This window comes from Sceloporus occidentalis, unplaced genomic scaffold (assembly GCF_023333645.1).
Source record: "Sceloporus occidentalis isolate IW3139 unplaced genomic scaffold, rSceOcc1.0.p SCAF_4, whole genome shotgun sequence".
Lineage (NCBI taxonomy): Eukaryota > Metazoa > Chordata > Lepidosauria > Squamata > Phrynosomatidae > Sceloporus > Sceloporus occidentalis.
In genome coordinates, this window is record NW_028316984.1 from 169,220,981 (window position 1) to 169,240,367 (window position 19,387).

General features: G+C 38.0%; 1 protein-coding gene across 1 annotated transcript in view; it reads left to right on the forward strand.

The window, feature by feature from the left end:
• Positions 1–4,373: 4,373 nt before the first annotated feature.
• Positions 4,374–19,387, forward strand: part of TSHR (thyroid stimulating hormone receptor) — a 90,721-nt gene continuing 75,707 nt past the window's right edge. Inside the window, exons 1-2 of the mRNA XM_089522334.1 lie at positions 4,374–4,600; positions 9,177–9,438. Coding sequence (XP_089378460.1) covers positions 9,266–9,438 — 173 coding nt within the window. The 5' untranslated portion in view covers positions 4,374–4,600; positions 9,177–9,265. The remainder of the gene's footprint in view (positions 4,601–9,176; positions 9,439–19,387) is intronic.

Sequence of the window (19,387 nt, forward strand, 5' to 3'; positions counted from 1 at the left end):
CTTTCCAGGCTGCGGGGAAGCGGCAAAAGGCCCCTTCCCCGCAGCCTGGAAAGGGGTGTCCTTGGGGCTTCAAGCCCCAAGGACACCCCGCAGCAGCGGGGAGGAGGAGAAAGGGGCTCTGCGTTGCTGGGCGCAGACGTCTGAAGGCTGTGCCCAGCGATGCAAACGGAAAAGGAGCTCCGTTTCAGAGCTCCTTTTGCGGCCGGGGAAGGGGCGCACTATTCACCCTGGCACGGCATGACGATGTCACGTCCGCGCCCCCCTGTATAGAGGCGGCGCGGTCGTGACGTTGTAATGGCGGCTGCCATGTGGAACGGCCACCGCCATTTTGTGTGTGCTCCGTGCGTGCTAGGGTTGGGGGCGTCCGGAAAGGGCGCCCTTTCTAACCCTAGCACGCGTGGAGCGCACACTTTAAGGCCCGTTTGTAACAGGCCGCACTTTCTTTTATTGGGGTTAAAATTTTAAAGTCAGAGGAGCCATTTCCCAAATTTGAAGTCGAAGGCTTTCATGATCTTATCTAGTTCCTTCATAGCTTACTATTCCCACTTCTTTAATAAATCTCAATTTGGATTAATGATTGAGCCAAGGTATATAAAAACTGTGAAGTCGAAGGCTTTCATCATGGCCGGCATCCATAGGTGTTTGTGTGTGTGTGTGGGGGGGGGTGTTGTGGGGCTATGTGTCCATGTTCTGGAAGAGTTTATTCCTTTTTTTTTTTAATTTTATTTTTTAAAAATTTAACAAACATATACCACCAAAACCACAATAACACTTATACATCACATATAGAGACATTACAATACATAATCTAACATTGACCTCACCGACACCTAAATATCCTATTACATAACTAAAATAACAAAATAGAACATGGAACGCACTTCCCATTGCTCAAATTACTCTACATTCAGAGAATGTTCTTGTGTTATGTCTTGAGTTTGTTTCTTTCTTAACAACTAGTCCTTCGATCATTGTATACAAAAGTGATCCCTACTAGTTTATTATTAAGAGAAAATAAGAAAGAAGACATAAAAGGAAATTTATCAACTTTCACCCTAGTCTCTTTAGGGAACACAAAATTAGTTTTGTTATCCTTCTATTTAAGTAAACTATTCTTTTATGTAATTTCCCCCATCCGTCCTTACATGTTAGTACTTGTTACCTTTATATCAGTTTTCGTTTTTAAATTCTTCTGTACCTTTTTGTTTAACCTTATTCTAAAGTTACTCTGTTCTCTTAACTATCACAGTCCGGATATAACTTATAATAAGGTCTTTATATGATTAGACACAAGCTGCTAGATAACCCAGAAGCTATTCTAATCCCCTAATATAGATTATAAATTATACATGTTTCAAATTAACATAATATTTCCCCATTTTTCCTTAATATAAGTATAAAGTGGTTGCCATTCTTCTTTGATTTGGTCTTCACTTTTTCCTTTCGCCCAGGAAGACATTCTATCCAATTCTGCCGACTCAAAAGATTTCATTAACCATTTCTCCATAGAGGGGGCCTGATTTTGTTTCCAGAATCTCGCGTACACAATTCTTGCACATGTAAATAAATAAAATAACAGTTTTCTAAATTTTTTCTGTACAATATCGTCAAGCATACCTAAAAGGCATATCTCAGGAGTAAAAGGGATTTGAATATTCATCTCTTTAGTAATTATTTTATAAATACCCAACCAGTAATTCTTTGCGATCTCACAGGACCACCACATATGGTAATATGTTCCGTTTGTTTTTAGGCACTTCCAAGATGTGGGATTTGCATTTCTATAAATCAAAGATATTTTATATGGGGAGAGATGCCATCTATAGATCATTTTAAATACATTTTCTTTCAAATCCTGATTGACAGTGTTTTTTAACCCTTTATTCCAGACATTTTCCCATTTTTTATACAAAATATTATGCCCCACATTTTGAGCCCACTTTATCATACTATGCCTAATAATCTCTTCTTCCGTGTTCCATGAAAGAATTATTTCATAAAATTTTGCAATTACCTTTTTCTTTACTTTTTCCATTACTTCTTCCCAAGCGGTTTTTTTACATGCTAGTCCCTGTTCTGCCACATCTACCTTCCATCTTTCTTTAAGTTGTCTAAATAAATACCAATGGCCATTAATTCCTAGCTGTTTTAATTCCTTTTGAGTGTTAAATAACAGTTTACCTTGTATATGCTTGGTTAGGTCTGAGTATCTAAGCCACTTTTTTTTTGGAATAGCCTCTCTTCCAAAGAAGGCTTCATGTGGAGAACAACTTTGAACAATTTGATTACAAAGTCTGCCTTTACATCTTTCCCACACTTTTAACAATGCTCTTATCAGCACATGATGTCTGCAATCTCTATGTACTTTGTCTTTTTTATAAAAAAGATAAGCATGGAATCCAAATCTCAAGCTTTCTCCCTCTAGATTCAGTAAAGGCTCATCTTCTAATGTTATCCAATCTGTAAGCCACCATAAAACTGCTGAAAAGTAATAAATTTTTAGATCTGGTACTCCTAAACCTTCTCTGGATTTTTTATCACACATTATCTTTCTGTTTATTCTGGCTTTCTTCTTATTCCAGATAAATTTCATTATTGAATTCTGCCAATTTTCTAACGGTTTAAAAGAATGAAGAATAGGAATTGTCTGGAACAAAAAGAGAATTTTAGGCAAGACACACATTTGTACCGTAGATATTCTACCCATCCATGACAGTTGAATTTTTCCCCATTTTTCTAAATCTTTCTCAATATCTTTCCACATTTTAGTATAGTTATTGTTATATAAGTCAATATTTCTGTTTGTTAACACAACACCAAGGTATTTAACTTTTTCTTCAACTTTAAACCCCGATAAGTGTTCCAGTTGTTCCTCATCCTTTCCATTCATATTTTTAGTGATCATGTTAGTTTTGTCTCTATTAACTTTAAGACCTGAGATCTCTTCAAACTCTGAAAGGATATACAGCAAGGGATTAATGCTGTTAACAGGATTCTCCAAATTGTAAACCACGTCATCCGCAAATAATCTCATTTTGTATTCTACTTTTTTAATTTTCATACCTTGAATCTGTTTTTCTTCTCTTATACATTGATTCAACGCTTCAAGCACAAAAATAAAGAGGAGAGGGGACAATGGGCAACCTTGCCGTGTTCCTTTTTTGATTTCAAATTCATCAGATTTAGTGTTATTAATTATCAGCCTTGCTCTCTGTTTACAATAGATTTCCCGAATCCATTCTTGAATTTGAGATCCTGCGTCAACATAATCTAACATTTTAAATATTATTTTCCAATTCACATTATCAAAGGCCTTCTCAAAGTCTATAAAAATTAAAGCCATCTCTTTTTCGTTGTGCCTTTCAAAATACTCAAGCGTATTGATGATAGTTCGGATGTTGTCTTTGATATGTCTTGTTGGCAGGAAACCAGCTTGTTCTTTTCCTATCCATTCTGTTAAGACTTTTTTAAATCTTTCTGCCAGGATTGTGGAAAAGATTTTATAGTCGGAGTTAAGAAGAGATATCGGTCTATAACTCTTAACGTTGCTGGGATCTTTGTTTTCTTTTAGAATCAATGTGATATTTGCCTGGAAGCTTATATTTTCCAATTGTATTCATCGTTGTTTTCAGAGGGAGGAGTATTTGATCTTCATATGTTTGATAATATTCAATAGGGAACCCATCAGGACCAGGCGATTTCCCTTTTTCCCCCTTTCTGATTGCCTCTATGGCTTCTGCCGTAGTTATGGGGGCATTTAAGATTTCTTTTTGATGAGCTGTAAATCTTTGCAAGTTTGCTTTCTTTAGAAATTTCTCCATGTCTTCAGGTTGAATATAGTTGTCATTATAAAGCGATGTATAAAAGTTCAAAAACTCTTTTTTGATTCCTTTTTGATCTGAAATTCTTCTTCGGTCTTTCGTTTCAATTTCTGATATTATATTTTTTTCTCTTTGTTTTTTCAGTCTGTAAGCCAACCAACGACCAGGTTTGTTAGCTTGTTCAAAATATGTTTTTTTCATATATCTTATTTTATTCTGAATTTCTTCGCTCTCTATTATCTCAATTTGTTTTTTCAGTGATTTTATTTCTTTTTTAATAACTTTGTTTGAGGGGTTATTTTCCAGCTCTTTCTTGGAAGAGTTTATTCCTGACGTTTCATCAGCATCTGTGGCTAGCATCTTCCAAATTATGTTACATTCCAAACACTATTTTAGCACTATATTTTTAACCTCTGAGCATAGAAAAGTTCTGAATCTTGACCATTTCTACACCAACCACAGGCACAGCAGCCCTGGGGCTGTTACTGCTGCCATGTGTTATGGGCTTCTATAAGTGAATGCAGCCTTTGCCTGTGGCCACAAGATGGCGGCCAAAGGCCAGCCAAAGGGAGAGGAGCCTTTCTGCCTTCATGAAGAGATGCTTTTGGCGGATTCCTCTCAGAAAAGGCCAAAGACGACGACGAAGCCTTGGCCGTTGTCCCCAGTGTCTCTAGCTTAGCCAGAGGCTCCTTCTCGGCCATGGAAACCCATCGGGAGTGATCTGTGGAGGAGCATCTGGACCCACATTTTTGGGGGGTTCCAGAAGGCGACGAAAGTTGGTGAGGAGCTTATGTTATGTATATCTATATATCTATATATGTGTGTCAGGTATTAATGTAGATGTGATATTTTGTTATCGTTACCCGCCTCGATCCTTCGAGGAAAGGCGGGCTACAAATTATTGTTGTTGTTGTTATATATTGTATATTGCAAGTTGTGTTTTTTGTCATTGTTTCTGAATGCATATAAATAAAGTTGGTGAGGAGCAGCGATGCTTGAGGGGAAACTCCTTCTTCCCCCTTTTTAAATTCGGTTTAGAATATTTGAGTCGTTATGAAGATTTTGATTTTGATTTTCTTTTTATTTTAGCCAATAATAATAATAATAATAATAGTCCACACTGCAGAAATAACCCAGTTTGAGACCGCTTTAACTGCCCTGGCTCTCAATTGCTATGCAGTTCTGGGAATTGTAGTTTGTTGTGGCATCAGAGCTCTCTCTGGCAGAGAAAGGTAAATGTCTCAGAAAACTACAGTTCCCAGGATTCCCTGGCACTGAGCCGGGGCAGTTAAAGCGGTCTCAAACTGGGTTATTTCTGCAGTGCGGATGCAGCCCGTGCTACTTTTGATAGCTAAGGATATTTCTTCTCCCTTTTAATCCCATCCCTCCAAACTTCCCTTTAAACTCAAAAGAAAAGGGGATATTAGGCTATATATTGTTAGGGTTAAATGCTTATATAGTAATGATTTATTTTTTAGGGGTATTCTTATGGTCTTTTGGGGTGTTTGTTGTTTTGTTTGTTTGTTTGTTGTTGGGCTTGTTTGTTTTGTTTTGGGTCTTTTTGTCCTCAGTATTGTGAATGTCTTAGTGCCATGTTTTTAATGTTCTGGGAACGAATAAAAATTATTTTAGCATAAAAGGAGATTAATAAATCAAGGCATTCTTGTTCTTGGGGATTCTGGGATTTGGAGTCCAAAGGAAGAAACTTTCCCTCGTTGAACAAAGTTGGAACAGTTTGTGGAGTGGCAGCTTCTGCCCCTTCGACTAGGCACGTCCTCCTTTTCCAGGACACGTCCTACATGCCAACTTTCTTTTCCAGGAGGGATTTAAGAATGCCCTCCATTTGCAGCATGGTTAAGAAGCAGAGGTCTACAATTTATATTAAGTGTTTTTAGCTTTTATTGTGTCACATCCTACATGTTTACTTGAATGTCCTACATTTTGCAGTGCCTGGTCCCCCTTTGCAGTCAGGATATCTGGTCGCCCTGGACAATGAAGAGAACACAATAGGATGGTGGGGACTTCAAACTGGGTGATACTGGGAGTGATGGGTGAAAGGCAGCGCTCAGGAGCTGGTCTTTCTTTCCATCTAAGCTATCTAAGCTAAGGGATTGGTAGCAGGGCACAACTGTTTTGCATGTATGTGTAGTAACTTTATTGTTGTTATCTAGAAACAACAAATTGTTGTTCTTATCTAATAAGTAAATAATATTGGCACAGACACACACAAAAAACTCCAGCTGTAAATCTTGTGCCCACTTGTTGTTGCGTCTTGTTTTTCTGATTCTTAAACACACTTTTTTGTACTTCTCTGGGTAGTTACAAATAAGTAATTAAATTCTACTAAATAAATAAATAGACCACATCAAATACAACCATTTTGTATGATTGTGTGATTTATTTTCTTACCTGGAAACAACCATTTGTTATTATCTAGTAAATAAACAATATTTGTGCACGCAGAAACACACATATACACATAAAACCTCCAGCTGTAAATGCTGTGCACACTTCTTGTTGTTTCTTGTTTTTCTGTTTCTTAAATTCACTTTTTTGAACTTCTCTGACATTTCTGGGTAATTATCAATAAATGATTAAAATTTGTTGAATAAATCAACAGACCACATTGAATACAAGCAAGCCTGTACTGTACTGTCTGTGTCGTTGTGTGCCTTCAAGTTGTTTCCAACTTATGGCGACTCTTATGAGGTTTTCTTGGCAAGGTTTGTACAGAGAGGGTTTTGCCCTTGTCATCCTCTGAGGCTAAGAAAGTGTGACTTGCCCAAGGGCACCCAGTGGGTTACATGGCCAAATCAGGATTGGAGCCCTGGCCTCCAAAGTCGTAGTTAAACGCTAAGTGTTTCTTACGACTTATTATTTACTTATTAAACAAAATAATAATCCAGCGGAATACTGCCCTCCTGTTCATGTTGAGTAAATATTCCATTCATGCTGAGTAAACATGAACAGGATTGCATGGTTAAGTGTGATGCAGCTCCAATAAAACAAAAACAAAATGTTTGTCAAATCTGTGTAGTAACAGAATAGTCAGCTCCCTATTACTAAATGGAATAAACAACTATCCCTTCTGATGATTAAACATATCCATTTTAACATAATAGTCTCCCTTCCTTGCCATCAACATATGTAGCTGACTTTGATGTTGACAAATAGTGTGAAATTTTAGCAAATGGTTCATTGCTTTTAAGTGTCTGTCCTTACTTCGCATGCTTTGTATATTGAATCCTGTAACTGCCAGTTTCTCTATTTTGAAGTTTCGTGTTATTAAAGTTAATGTTAATATTAATCAAATCAGTAAAAAAACTCAGACTGAACATAAAACGCCATTACTTCACTCTTTTAAAATGTCTTTGAAGTGTTGTTTCATTTTGAAGAGATCCATCGCAAGTGAATAAAACTACCGACTTGAGATGTAACTTTTCAGTGAGTTGGGCTGTCATCACTCTTTTTGTTTTTACTTGCTTTGTCAAATGTGAAATACTATTGTCTCATTAATTTTTATACTACTAATCTGTTCCATGGATATGGAAAATAATATTTTTGATCTTCTTTTAAGAAATATCCTTAGCTATCAATATTCAAGCCATTCAGTTAGTCATAGTTTAAACTGTTCTGGTTCACATTTTACCTTTAAAGGTAGCTGATGTGTTTTGAAAAGTTTGTTAAATTTTCAAGTCATCTTTTTAAAATAACTAATCTCCCAAATCGCATCTTGGTCTTAATCTATTGTTTGTTAACCACAATGCTAAGCCAATGTCTAATTATCAGACTATCATAGATTACTGACAGCTCTTTTCATATCTTTCCGTTATGATAAACCAATATTTTCAATAAGTCTCCTAACAATGGTATAAGAGATTTTCATCCCTATGATAAAAATGTCTCAGACTAAATTTTTTCTCATAAACTAAACCGATCTTCAAGTGCTTGGAGCTATTGGTGACTTTGATGGACTTTAAATTGTGTTTGTTAGAGATTCTAAATATTTGATGATAAATTAGATATTAAATATTTGATTTGTATCAACAAATATTGAGAATCTCTAACAGATAATGTTTTTATTCAATTGAGTTAAGATTACAATAGAGTTAAGTTTACACATACACTTATGATACATTTATATAATTATCAAATATTTGAGAAGAAATTACTTTCTTGATTTGGACAACATGCTTTCTTTTTCTAAAGAAAAGGATTTAGGTCCAAAGCACACTGCAGAAATAATCCAGTTTGAGAACGCTTTAACTGCCCTGCTTCAATGCTAGGGAATTCTGGGAACTGTGGTTTTGCGAGACATTTAGCCTTTGCTAGAGAGCTTTGGTGCCACAATAAACTACAATTCCTAGAATTCCTTAGCACTGAGCCAGGGCAGTTAAAGTGGTCTCAGACTGGATTATTTCTGCAGTGTGCTTTGGACCTTAATTCACAAGTCATGTATATATATTTATTCAGTAAGATACGTTTTATATTGTTGGCATCATAATATAATCTCAAATCCCACACAACCAAACCTATCCCTCACCTCCCTTCCCTTTTGTTTCCTTTCCTCAGAAAACACAGTTATACCTTAATTGTAGCGTTATACTTGCCTTTTTTTTTTAAAAAAAAATCCCAATTTAAATATATTAATGAAAATCAGTGAAATGTTGGCTGTGAGAATAGTGTAAGATTTAGGAAGATTGGTACTTGGGACAATCCTGGGAGGATCATACAATACAATTCAAGGGGATGTGGCTCACAAGTGGACTGGGAAAGTAAGGGAAGAATGCTTGTCCAGTGGAACACTATGCAGGGGGAATAAATTATGTTTGAGCATTTTGTTTATTCTGTATTGATTTGGGGAGGGGGGGACATTTTGATTTGATTTTACAATCAAACTTTTCCCTTGATAAACTTCTCTTTTTGACTTTAGCTTTGTGGAACAAAAGCCCAAAACACACTTTAGAAATAATCCAGTTTGAGATCACTTTAACTGCCCTGGCTCAATGCTAGAGAATTCTGGGAACCGTAGGTTTGTGAGACATTTAGCCCTCTCTGTCAGAGAGCTCTGGTGCCATGATGAACATCAGTGCCCAGAATTCCCCAGCACTGAGCCAGGGCTGTTAAAGCAGTCCCAAACTGGATTATTTCTGCAGTGTATTTTAGACCAGTGTCCCTAGAATAGGAGAGGATACATTACATCACTGATAGTACATGTGAGAAATAATATAGGGAAAATTGAAAGAGACTTTGGGTTTTGTCTTGCTTATAGCATTCTGTTTTCTAATTGGGAGAAGCAGGTTGTGTTTTTGTTTTTTCTGAAGAGACATGACTTTTTCTCTGTTCTTTTTTCAGGTAAACAAATTTGATTAACCTCTTCTCATCTGCGTGTGAAGAAAGATTGTATAGGGCAATGAAGTCCCTGCAGCAGTAAGTCTAGGAAGATGAGATCCCTAACTGAATTCCTTCAGCTGCTGATTCTGCTGGAAATGGGACAGAGAGGTCAAAGCACAGAGAAGTGCCCTTCTTCATGTGACTGTTCCGAGTGGGATCACTACAAAATTACCTGCAGGGAAATACATTTCATCCCCAGCCTCCCCCAAGACACCCAGATTTTGTGAGTATATGGGATTTGTTGAGTTGAATTTGTAGGTGGGAGGCAGCTGGACAGCGTTCATTAGAACTGAGAATACAGTATGACCCCTATATCTTCAGGACTGGTAACTGGTTTGACTTACCCACATCTGGAAGGAAATATCTCTCTAGGCATCTGGAGGTCCTCTAGTATGACTATATAGTCAACTTGGGGTAGAAGTTGGAGAACCTCCAGATGTCTATAGAAACCATCTCTCTTGTCATTTTGAGGTCTTCTAGCACAGCTCCGTGATCAACCTCTGCTGGAAATATAGAGTTCACTGTTAACCATAGTTTCACATCCATGGTAACCATGGGAATATGGGGAATATTGAATATGGGGGTCATACCGTACTTGGAGACAGACATCATGCTTTAAGACTGCTGAAATCCTAAATTAATGTTGTAACTAATTAAGCAGAACTTAAAACATTTGTTAAAATCATGTTTCCAACTGTCCATATTTTTTCATTTACTAAAAACTGCTACAGAGGATTCCTTAACTCAGCTCAGAACCACACGTTTTGGGGGACAAAACTTGGAACTATTACTGTTTTTACTGCAACTCCAAGAATCCTCCAATGGCATAGTCACCTGCTGAGGGATACTGTGACTTGTAGTACAAAAAAGTAACTCATACAGAATCTGAGGGAATATGGTGAACACTGACCCTGGCTTACCCATTCTATTTTCCTGATTCCTTTTCCCCAAACGTGCAAATAACAGTTCAAGGAACTGAGTCAGGGGAAAAAACACAGCTCAATAAAATGGGAAAAAAAGAAAAACAAAAAAACAAACATATGGTTTTCCATTCCATGGCCTTGCTTTTTATTGTCCCACAAGCACCACTGAAATTGTGAGGCCTGTGACAAGTGTATAATTAGACAAAGTACTTGAACTGTCTAGTTGGATTCTTACTATGGGGTAAACCCCACTAAGCAAATCAGGAGTGAGTAAACTTGCATAGGATTGCACAGGAAGGGACTAATACAAGTAATTTGTTTATGTTGCCAGAGATCTACAAGTAAATATTTCCCTGAAGTAAGCTCCGCAAAGTACACATTTTCCTCTCCTGGAACAACTATTTCTGAATAGCTGCTGCATGAGGGAAGGTTGGCTGTTGAGTGCGTTTATTAATGTGTGCCTTTTCTTGCGATGTTAATATACCTCAAGCTATTCTGCAGGATTTTAAAATATTAGTTTTTCCAGTAAGGTGAATGAAGAACATATTGTCAACATGTGGCTTTTTAATTAACAAGTCAGAAAACTTAGCTTGCCTAATGCACAGCAGTTGAAGCAAGATCCACTGTTCAGTGAGCTAGCATGCCTGTCTTGCTACAAGTTACAAAGCCAGATGCCTCCTCATGTTCTTTATTTATAACAAGTATTTCATGATACTAGGGTGTATGATGCTGAATTGGAAAATAGCTAGAAGAGACAGAGATGTAGAGCTTGATCATATGAGGCAGGTAAATCAAAGCTAGGAAATTCTGGGAACTATAGTTCTGTGAGACATTTAGCCTTCTCAGTCAGAGAGCTCTGGTGCCACAATAAACTACAATTCCCAGAATTCCCTAGCACTGAGCCAGGGCAATTAAAGTGGTCCCTAAAGTGATTATTTCTTCAGTGTGTGTCATGCCTCCAGAGCATCTTTGATGCTCCTGAGACATATATTTAGTTGAGATTATAATAGGTTTTCTATGTATTAGTTTAAGAGGGAAAATAGAGTTCTACAGCTTTAAGAAAGACAAGGATTGTGGGAAATCCCAGGGTCTTATGCTGCCTGTCTCCCTCTAGTTAGTTTCAGTGTGTAGTAAGATTTCAGCCAAGTCAGACCTGGAGAGAGTATTTTCCTTTGACAAAAAGATAAGTCCACAAAAGAAGAAAGATAGTCCTGAGAAAAAGAAAGATAGAATCCACCAAGAAGAGAGCAAGGTATTTAGGAAGGACTATTGAAAAAGAAGAAACCAGTTTTGTGTTTTTTGTGTTATAACCAGTAAAGCTTTTGGAAACGTAAGAAATTTGTGGACAAGTCTTTTGTTCTGGCTGTGTTCCCGAGAGCCAGAGGCCTTACTACACCCAAAGTCCATAGCATCGCTCTTGGGACAAAACAGTGTGTTTGGGACCCTAGTGTTACCTGCAGGTCAGATGGCTTAATTTATGGGATGGTGGTTTGGATTTTTAAATGAAGCATAGCAGCCAGGCATGGGGGGGAGGGAGCAGGATCCTGAAATAGGGGCAGAGACAAGAATGGAGATGGGAATGCTTCAGGATCTGGTCTGTTGCCTGGTTTTTCACACTGTCTACCTCCTCCCAGAATTAGCAAGTGAATAAATATACCACAATTCTGAATAGGTCTACTCAGAAGCAAAATTCATTGGGTTTGCTAGGACTAGCCTCAGAGGATGGCAATGGCAAACCCCCTTTGAAGAAACTTGTCAAGAAAACCCTACAGTAGTATACTGTGTTGAGGGGGCACACAATGTCCGCATGTAAATGGGATTACAAGGGTTAAAAGTTGAGAACCACTGAACTGTTTGATTAGCAATAGAAATGCAAAATGAGTGGGTGATGGGACTGATAAGTTCAGTACTAACAATGGTGTTGCCTAAAACCAAAGTGAGTAGATATTTCTAAGGACTGTTAAAAAAAAGTAGGGTCACCCAAATATTTGAATGGAACCAAAAGGCCCAGCTAGGAAGCAGAAACAGAGTTTTCCTTGCTGCAAATCTGTGCTTCAGCCTGCTCTGGTTGGTATATTTCTATAAGAAATGTACAGTCGGCCCTCTGTATCCATGAATTCTTTATCCACTGATTCAACCATCCATGGCTTGGAAATATTTTTAAAATATATAAATGCCATTCATGTCAAATAGTAAACACTGATTTTGTCATTTTATATAAGGGACACCATTTTATTGTGCCACTGTATTTAATGTGCCTTGAGCACCCATAGATGTTGGTATCCACAGGGGGATCCTGGAACCAAACCCCAGCAGATACTAACAGCCCACTGTATTTTCATGGGAATGTATACATTTTAGTTATACTTGCATAACCTTGCATTGAAATTTATTTTTATTGGTGGTGCTTAATAGTTTTGAATTTTTGCTTCTTGTATTTTGTCACATCTTATAGAGTTTTTACAAGTAAAATAATTATATAACGCTGATGTTTATATGAGATGAAATATAATGGGAAGTTGTTTCCGATGTTTTACACTGATTGACTCTGTTAGTTGCTTAGCATCTGTCCATCAGTGACCCATTGTTAAGTGGGCTGTCCAGGTATTATCTGCTCAGCCTGTGGCTTGCAAAGGCAGACATGTTTCAAGAGAACTCTGCACTAAGGCATGAACATAGACTTTCCTGTCTGATTTTGAAAGCTAAACAGATCTAGGCTTGTTTAGTACTTGGATGAAAAACAGCAAGGAAAATCAAGGATTTCTAGACAGGACTAGGAAAAAATTCTGTCTGAAGCCCTGAAGAGTGAAGAGCTGACAGTATTGAGCAAGAAGGTCTTACTTAGTAAAAAGTAGCTTTATAGCAGCCTGCCTCCTTACTTGCTTGTATGCAGTTCATCATCACTTATAATTATCAAGCACACTGTAAAATATGAGGCTGGTTCAATGATCTTATCACTTGCACCTATGCAGATGCTTTTATCAAGAAATAGATGTCAGGTATTCTGTGTGGACGGGACTACCTTGGAACATCAGAGAAAGCTACACATTGGGTAGTTCACAAGTCACAGTGTGGAAGTTTCTCCTCCAGCATCTCTTGATATAATTATCAGTACATCTTTTTTTTTCCGGGGGGGGGGGGGAATAATGTCGTGCTGCATTGGAAACATTGTGTTATTAATTTTGTGGAATTAGACATAATGTATGACTCCTGTTTGCTTTCAGATGAAACTCTCATTGTGAAATGGCACAGTCTCTTTCACAGAATGTTTTGTTTCGAGGTGGGAGCAGATGTCATCTTCCTCTTGTAATCCTCTCCTGTTCTTCTGCCACTTTTTTCTTACTACAAAAAAGAAAGATAACACTAAACTAAAAAGATGGAATTGTTTCAAAATACCCTTTGACAAGTAATACAAGGATTTAGCTACCAAAACATCCTTTATATTAAAGGAAGAAGGAAAGGGAGAAGGAATCCTGTAAGCCTAATGTTCACTGCAGTTTTTACATGTAAGACCAAGCCTAATTAATGTTTGGACCACCAGTTCTGTTTTTCTGAAAGCAAGTACTTGGAGATGTTACTGAACATCTCTGTGCTGCTAAATTATGTTGCTTAGCTGGTGTTTGTTTTTGCCTTGGGCTTTGAGCTGTGCCATAATGAATGTTTTCTGAAACATTTAAAACAGATTGACCATTCAAGTTTTGCTTATTGTGTACACTCAGACACCAAGGCCTGTAAAGCTACAAGAAAACTCAAGAACTGAGAAAGATGTACTTTACCTTTGAAAGTTCCAGCACTAATTAGTTTCTTTTTCAGTTAGATTCCAATTGCCTCAGGAATGATTAAAGTGTTTATTTACCTTTTAAAAACATTTAATTTGAGACACTTGAGTCACAAGCTTTTACCGAGGTCTTTTTGAATGCTGCATTAATATAATAATTTTAAATGCTGTGGCATTTAAATCATATATGGGCACATATTTTTAAACAAACATAGAATCTGGAAGCATGTGCAAATATTCAGACAATGCACGTATCCGGGCTTAATAAGGACCCTTAGGACCCTCTAATGCTACGCAGTTGTAGTACAGTAGTTTGATTCTACTTTAACTACCATAGTTATATCATGTGGAATTCTGAGAATTGCCATTTAGAAAGGGTATCAGTCAGAGAGCTGCAGTCCTCCGCCAAACTAAACTCCAGTACATAAAATAGGATGTAGCCACAGCATTTAAAATGGAATCAGTGTTGTCAAGTCTGACAAGACACCAAATTCAGAAATTCAGGCTTCAGTATAGTCAGATCTCCTTATCCACAGATTCTTTATCCACGGCTTGAAAATATTCCAAAAAATATAGAGTTGGCAGAGTTGTGCTGGAAGACCTAGAAATTCCTAGAGAGAACATATTAATTAAAATGCAAATAATCAAATCCGCAAAAGTCAGCTGCAAATGTGGAGGTATGACTTCATTATCTGCTGCTGTTTTGAAAAGACTGAAATGAAAAACAGGATGTATATATGTTTTGGGCAGGTCCAGTTCTGCAGCCACAGTGCTTAACAAACATTTTATCACAAAAGGACACACTAACTTCTTCAGAGGTTGAATATTTTAAAGGAATTTATTGGAAAGATGCACAGACCGTCCCACTTTAAATTCCCAGTTAGAATCCTTTTGTTATTTAGCATTTTTTTTTTGGTAAGTCTCTTTGGCCTCATCTAAAGCCAGTTCAATGATACATCAAACACCTCACACCATATCAGCCCACCCCATCAATAACTTGGGGTCAGACTTTGCCGGGCGGGGAACTAGATTTCATCGATAAGTATTACTTAAAGCCCAAGGATAGGAAGTCATATTGTTCTTTCTTTTTTTAAAGAATATGTGAAAACGAGGAAATTAAGATACAAGGAAAAGAAATGGAAAGAACAAGACACAAGAAAAAAAGGGGGGAGGAAGAAAAAGAATAAGGGAAGAAGATAGAACAAAATAATACTAATACTAATACTTCTAATAATAAATAGGATGTCTTCCTCCCCCCCCCCCCTTTGGATTTAGAGATAGTTTATATAGGATTATATAATATGAGGAAAGAGTCAATAGATGAAAAGGTATGAGGAAGGGAAAGAGATGAGGGAAATGAATTAAGAGGGACTGCAAGAAGGAATGTAGAGAAAGAAATCAGAATAATGGACAGGAAGGAAGGCTTAAGTATGTTGATTTGAAAGTAAGAATAATTGTGTGAGTGTGTAATGTATAAGTTATTAAGAAGGTCTGAGTAAGTGGGGAAGAAGGTATTGAGTAGGTTCGGTAGGTCAATAACGATAATACAGTAGAAGGAAAGTAATAGAAAAGACCATAGCAAAGGAAAGAGAGAAGGAGGTAGAAAAGGAGAAGAGAGAAGGTAAAAGAAAGAAAAAGGAGAGGAAAAAGAAAGAGATTGGAAAAAGAAAGAAGAAAAAGATAAAAGGGAAGAGAGAAAATTGAAAAAGGAAGGAAGCAAGGAAGAAGGAAAGTGGAAAAAAGAGGAGGGAGAAGGAAGAAAAATTAAAAAAATTAAAAAGTAACTAGAAAATGACAAGCTAATGTCAAAAAGGGGAACTGAACTTGAGGATAACAAATTAAGTGGAAAACAATCCACACTTTGAACCTTGATAGAAAGTTGATTGTCTAATAGCTTTTTGAGTATCTTTCTCAATAGTGTGACATGGGTATCCATGTCCTGGGAGTAAATTAACACATCATCCAAATAAACCAAGACCCTCTTGTACAAGATTTCACAAAGTACTTCATTTATCACATGCATAAAGATCCCAGGGTCCCAGCCAGTCCAAAAGGAATCAACAAATATTCAGAAGCCCCTAGAGGGCAATTAAATAGCATTTTATATTCATCTCCCTCTCATATTTTTACTTAGAGATAAGTGTCTTTTAAGTCCAGTTTTCTAAAGATCCACCCGGTAGCTAATTGAGCCAAACGGTATTTCATTGGGGAATCAGGTATTTGTTTGATGTACAGTTAGTGTACAGTCTCCTAAAATCTGTGAGCAGCTTCAAATCCCCATCCTTCTTTTAGTGGAAGGACATGGTAGGGGGGCATCATTGAAGTTATCAGGTGAATGAACCCCCTAGCCAAAGTTTGTCCACAAACTTAGGAAGTTTGGCTTCCTGGTCAATTTCAATGGCACAATCCAAGTTGTGATGGGGGGAGGGGTTGGAGGTCACTCTAATCAGAGAACACCTTTCTTAAGTCTTATTATACAGCAGGGATATTTGGGTCCCCCTTTTCCTGCACCCCTTCCAGCTTTTCAGGGAGTTCTTGCTTCCCTTCAGTTCTTTGAGTTTCAGTTTCTCCCCCCAGGGATTTTTGGGGGGAGAGATTTACATGTTGCCTTAAAATGTATTACAGATTGGATGCAAAAAGCTCAACTGCCCCTTCTTTCCCTGCTTTGTAGCTGTTCTAGATTCAAGGTGTACCCAATGCCTTATGAATCAGTATCTGTGGTTTAGAACTACATCCAGAGAGTCTGGAAGACCCAATGAATTTTGTCCAAATGGATGAAACTACCATGCAATGGGGGCCGGCAGACAGGAAAACCTCCACCGTACTCTTGGAAGTGGGAGAGCACCAACTCCCAATATTTTATGGCAGGAAAGTTGCATTTGCAACTCCTGACATGTGCTATAATTACACATTGTTCCAATGCTTCTTGAGATGAAGGAAACTTTGCTCTGAAGCTACTAAAACTAAAACTCTGCCCTTGAACAAGGAAACTACAAAAGAAGACTAGAAAGAGAAACTGCTGAACTGAATTATATTCACAAATTCCAACCCATTAGCAGAAGTATGAACAAAGACAATGGATTCATGGCATACTACATATATTAATACAAGTCTTGTTGCACATATAATAAAAGGAGTCTTCTCAGAGAGCATTTTGAACGCAGAGAAACTGACTTTTGGTATTCAGATTTATTGCTTTCACATATCAACACTAACTGAGCATTGTAAAGATCTAAAAGACCTGTATCACCTTGCCCAGCCCTTTGAAAAATTAGGGCAAGGGCCATGATTTGCATCTTTCTGAACTCCACTCCCACAGCTGTATAGATATGCTTTCTACCTGAGGCTTTAATACTACTTGGTACGTCATCTGAAGAAATGGGTTTATATCCAGGAAAGCTCACATTAAAAAAAAAAACAGTTTTAAAAGTTTTGCCACATTACTTTCTTTTTCTCCCTCTCTTCCTTACTTTTTGTGCTGTAAGTGACAAACACAACTACTATGAATAAAACAGGAACTCAGTGAACACTTAATATGGGATTTGTAAAGGCATGGTGAAAATAGCATATTTTAGCACTTTCTTTGCAAATAATCCAAGTTGAGGGTCTGGGGTTGCATTCATTATCCTGAAACTTCAGAGTGCCTCACCTCTCCTCTATGCTCCCTACCTGTGCTGCCCCACAATTATCCATATATTATCCATGGGGGCCACATGATGCCCATGAGCTACACTTTGTCCAACCTGACCTAAAATACGATGGGCCTTTCATATCCACTGGGCTTTGGTTCCAGAACCTCTCAGGGATACCAAAATGCATGGATGCTCAAGTCCCATTAAATAGAATGACACAGTAAAATGGTGTTCCTTAAATAAAATGACACAATCAACATTTTCTTTTTTGAAGGGGGGGGGGATATTTTCTAGCCTTGGATGCTTGTATCCATGGATAGAAAATATGTGGATATGAGGGCTGACTCTGTGTGTGCCGTTTTTAAATAAATAGTCAACCTCTGATTTTAAGAGATGTTTGTGTCACATAGGCACTGATAGTGCTTAGTGCAAGCAAATAGCCTACCTAAATAAGGAGATCTGGTGAGCTCAGTTTGGAAGCACTGGTGCATGTAGGCAAGATAGGCCCATTGAGGCTGGAATCTGCATAATCCCTCCACATAGGAGTGTGATGGTGAGCGATGCACCAGGTATATACCTGGCTCTCTCTGGGTATATGCCAAAGGGTTGGAAATAGCAACATCATCCTGTAAACGCCAAACTTCTGATTCAGAGTACAGTGCTACCTCGGGTTATGAAATTAATTCGTTCCGCGGCGCCGTTCGTAACCCGATACATTTCGCAACCCAAAAAGGCGCTGGAAAGCCGCTAGCCGCGGCTTCCAATTTGAATTTCGTGCCGAAATTAATTTCGTAACCCGAAAAATCTTTCGTAACCCGGAACAGTTTTTTTAAATCTAACTTTTTCGTACCCCGGAAATTTCGTAACGCGGTCAATTCGTATCCCGGGGTACCACTGTATACATTGGGTCTACTGTGTCAATGTCTTTTAATGCCATCTTACTACTGTATACTGACTATGTGACAAATGTTGCTGTCCTTGAGCAAGCATTGAGGCCATGCTATTGAGGATGCAGCTGCACTGGGCGGACACGTTTCTAGGATGAAGGACCACCGCCTCCCAAAAATAGTATTCTACGGTGAACTCTCCACGGGTGAGCGTAAGAGGGGCACTCCAAAGAAGAGATACAAGGAGTCCCTGAAACAACATCTCAGGCTCGGCCAAATTGATCACCAACAATGGTCCGCCCTGGCCTCACATTGGGAGGCATGAAGACGCACTATCCACAATGCTGCAGCCAAACGAGTCTAGAAGAGAAACGACAACGCAGAAAGAACCACAACCTGGAAACATCACCCAAGGAGACTTTCTGCTGTACTTTCTACAACCAGACTTGTTTATCTCGGATTGGCCTTTTTAGTCATCAACGCACTTGTAGAAAGAGCGGGATGAGTCCTTCCTGAATCTTTGTTCACGAAGAAAAGCCAGAGAGAGAGTGAGACTACTGTAGAACTACATATTCCATCTATATACCAACTGGTAACTTTTTTCAGGTTGGTTCAAGGGCTTGATCTGTGTTTGGTTTTCTAAGGTCATTAAAAGCATTTATCACTATTATGTACTTCGCTTGAAAGTCTTTTCTTTTGGGGCAATGTTTTATCTGAATGGCTTTCAGAACAATATTTTATTCTTTTGAGATTTGATCGGCATATCTGTTATGTCTAAGCCAGGGATAAAGACTTCATTTTACAGAGGCTAAGCATTTACAGCTCCCATGCCAGTAAAAAGGAAACTAGTTCTGCGGATACAGCTGTGGCCTACTGAATCTTATATCTTATTAAAAAGAGAATCATTTGGATTGCTACTTATGTGTCATTATGAATACCTGGCTTGAAGATG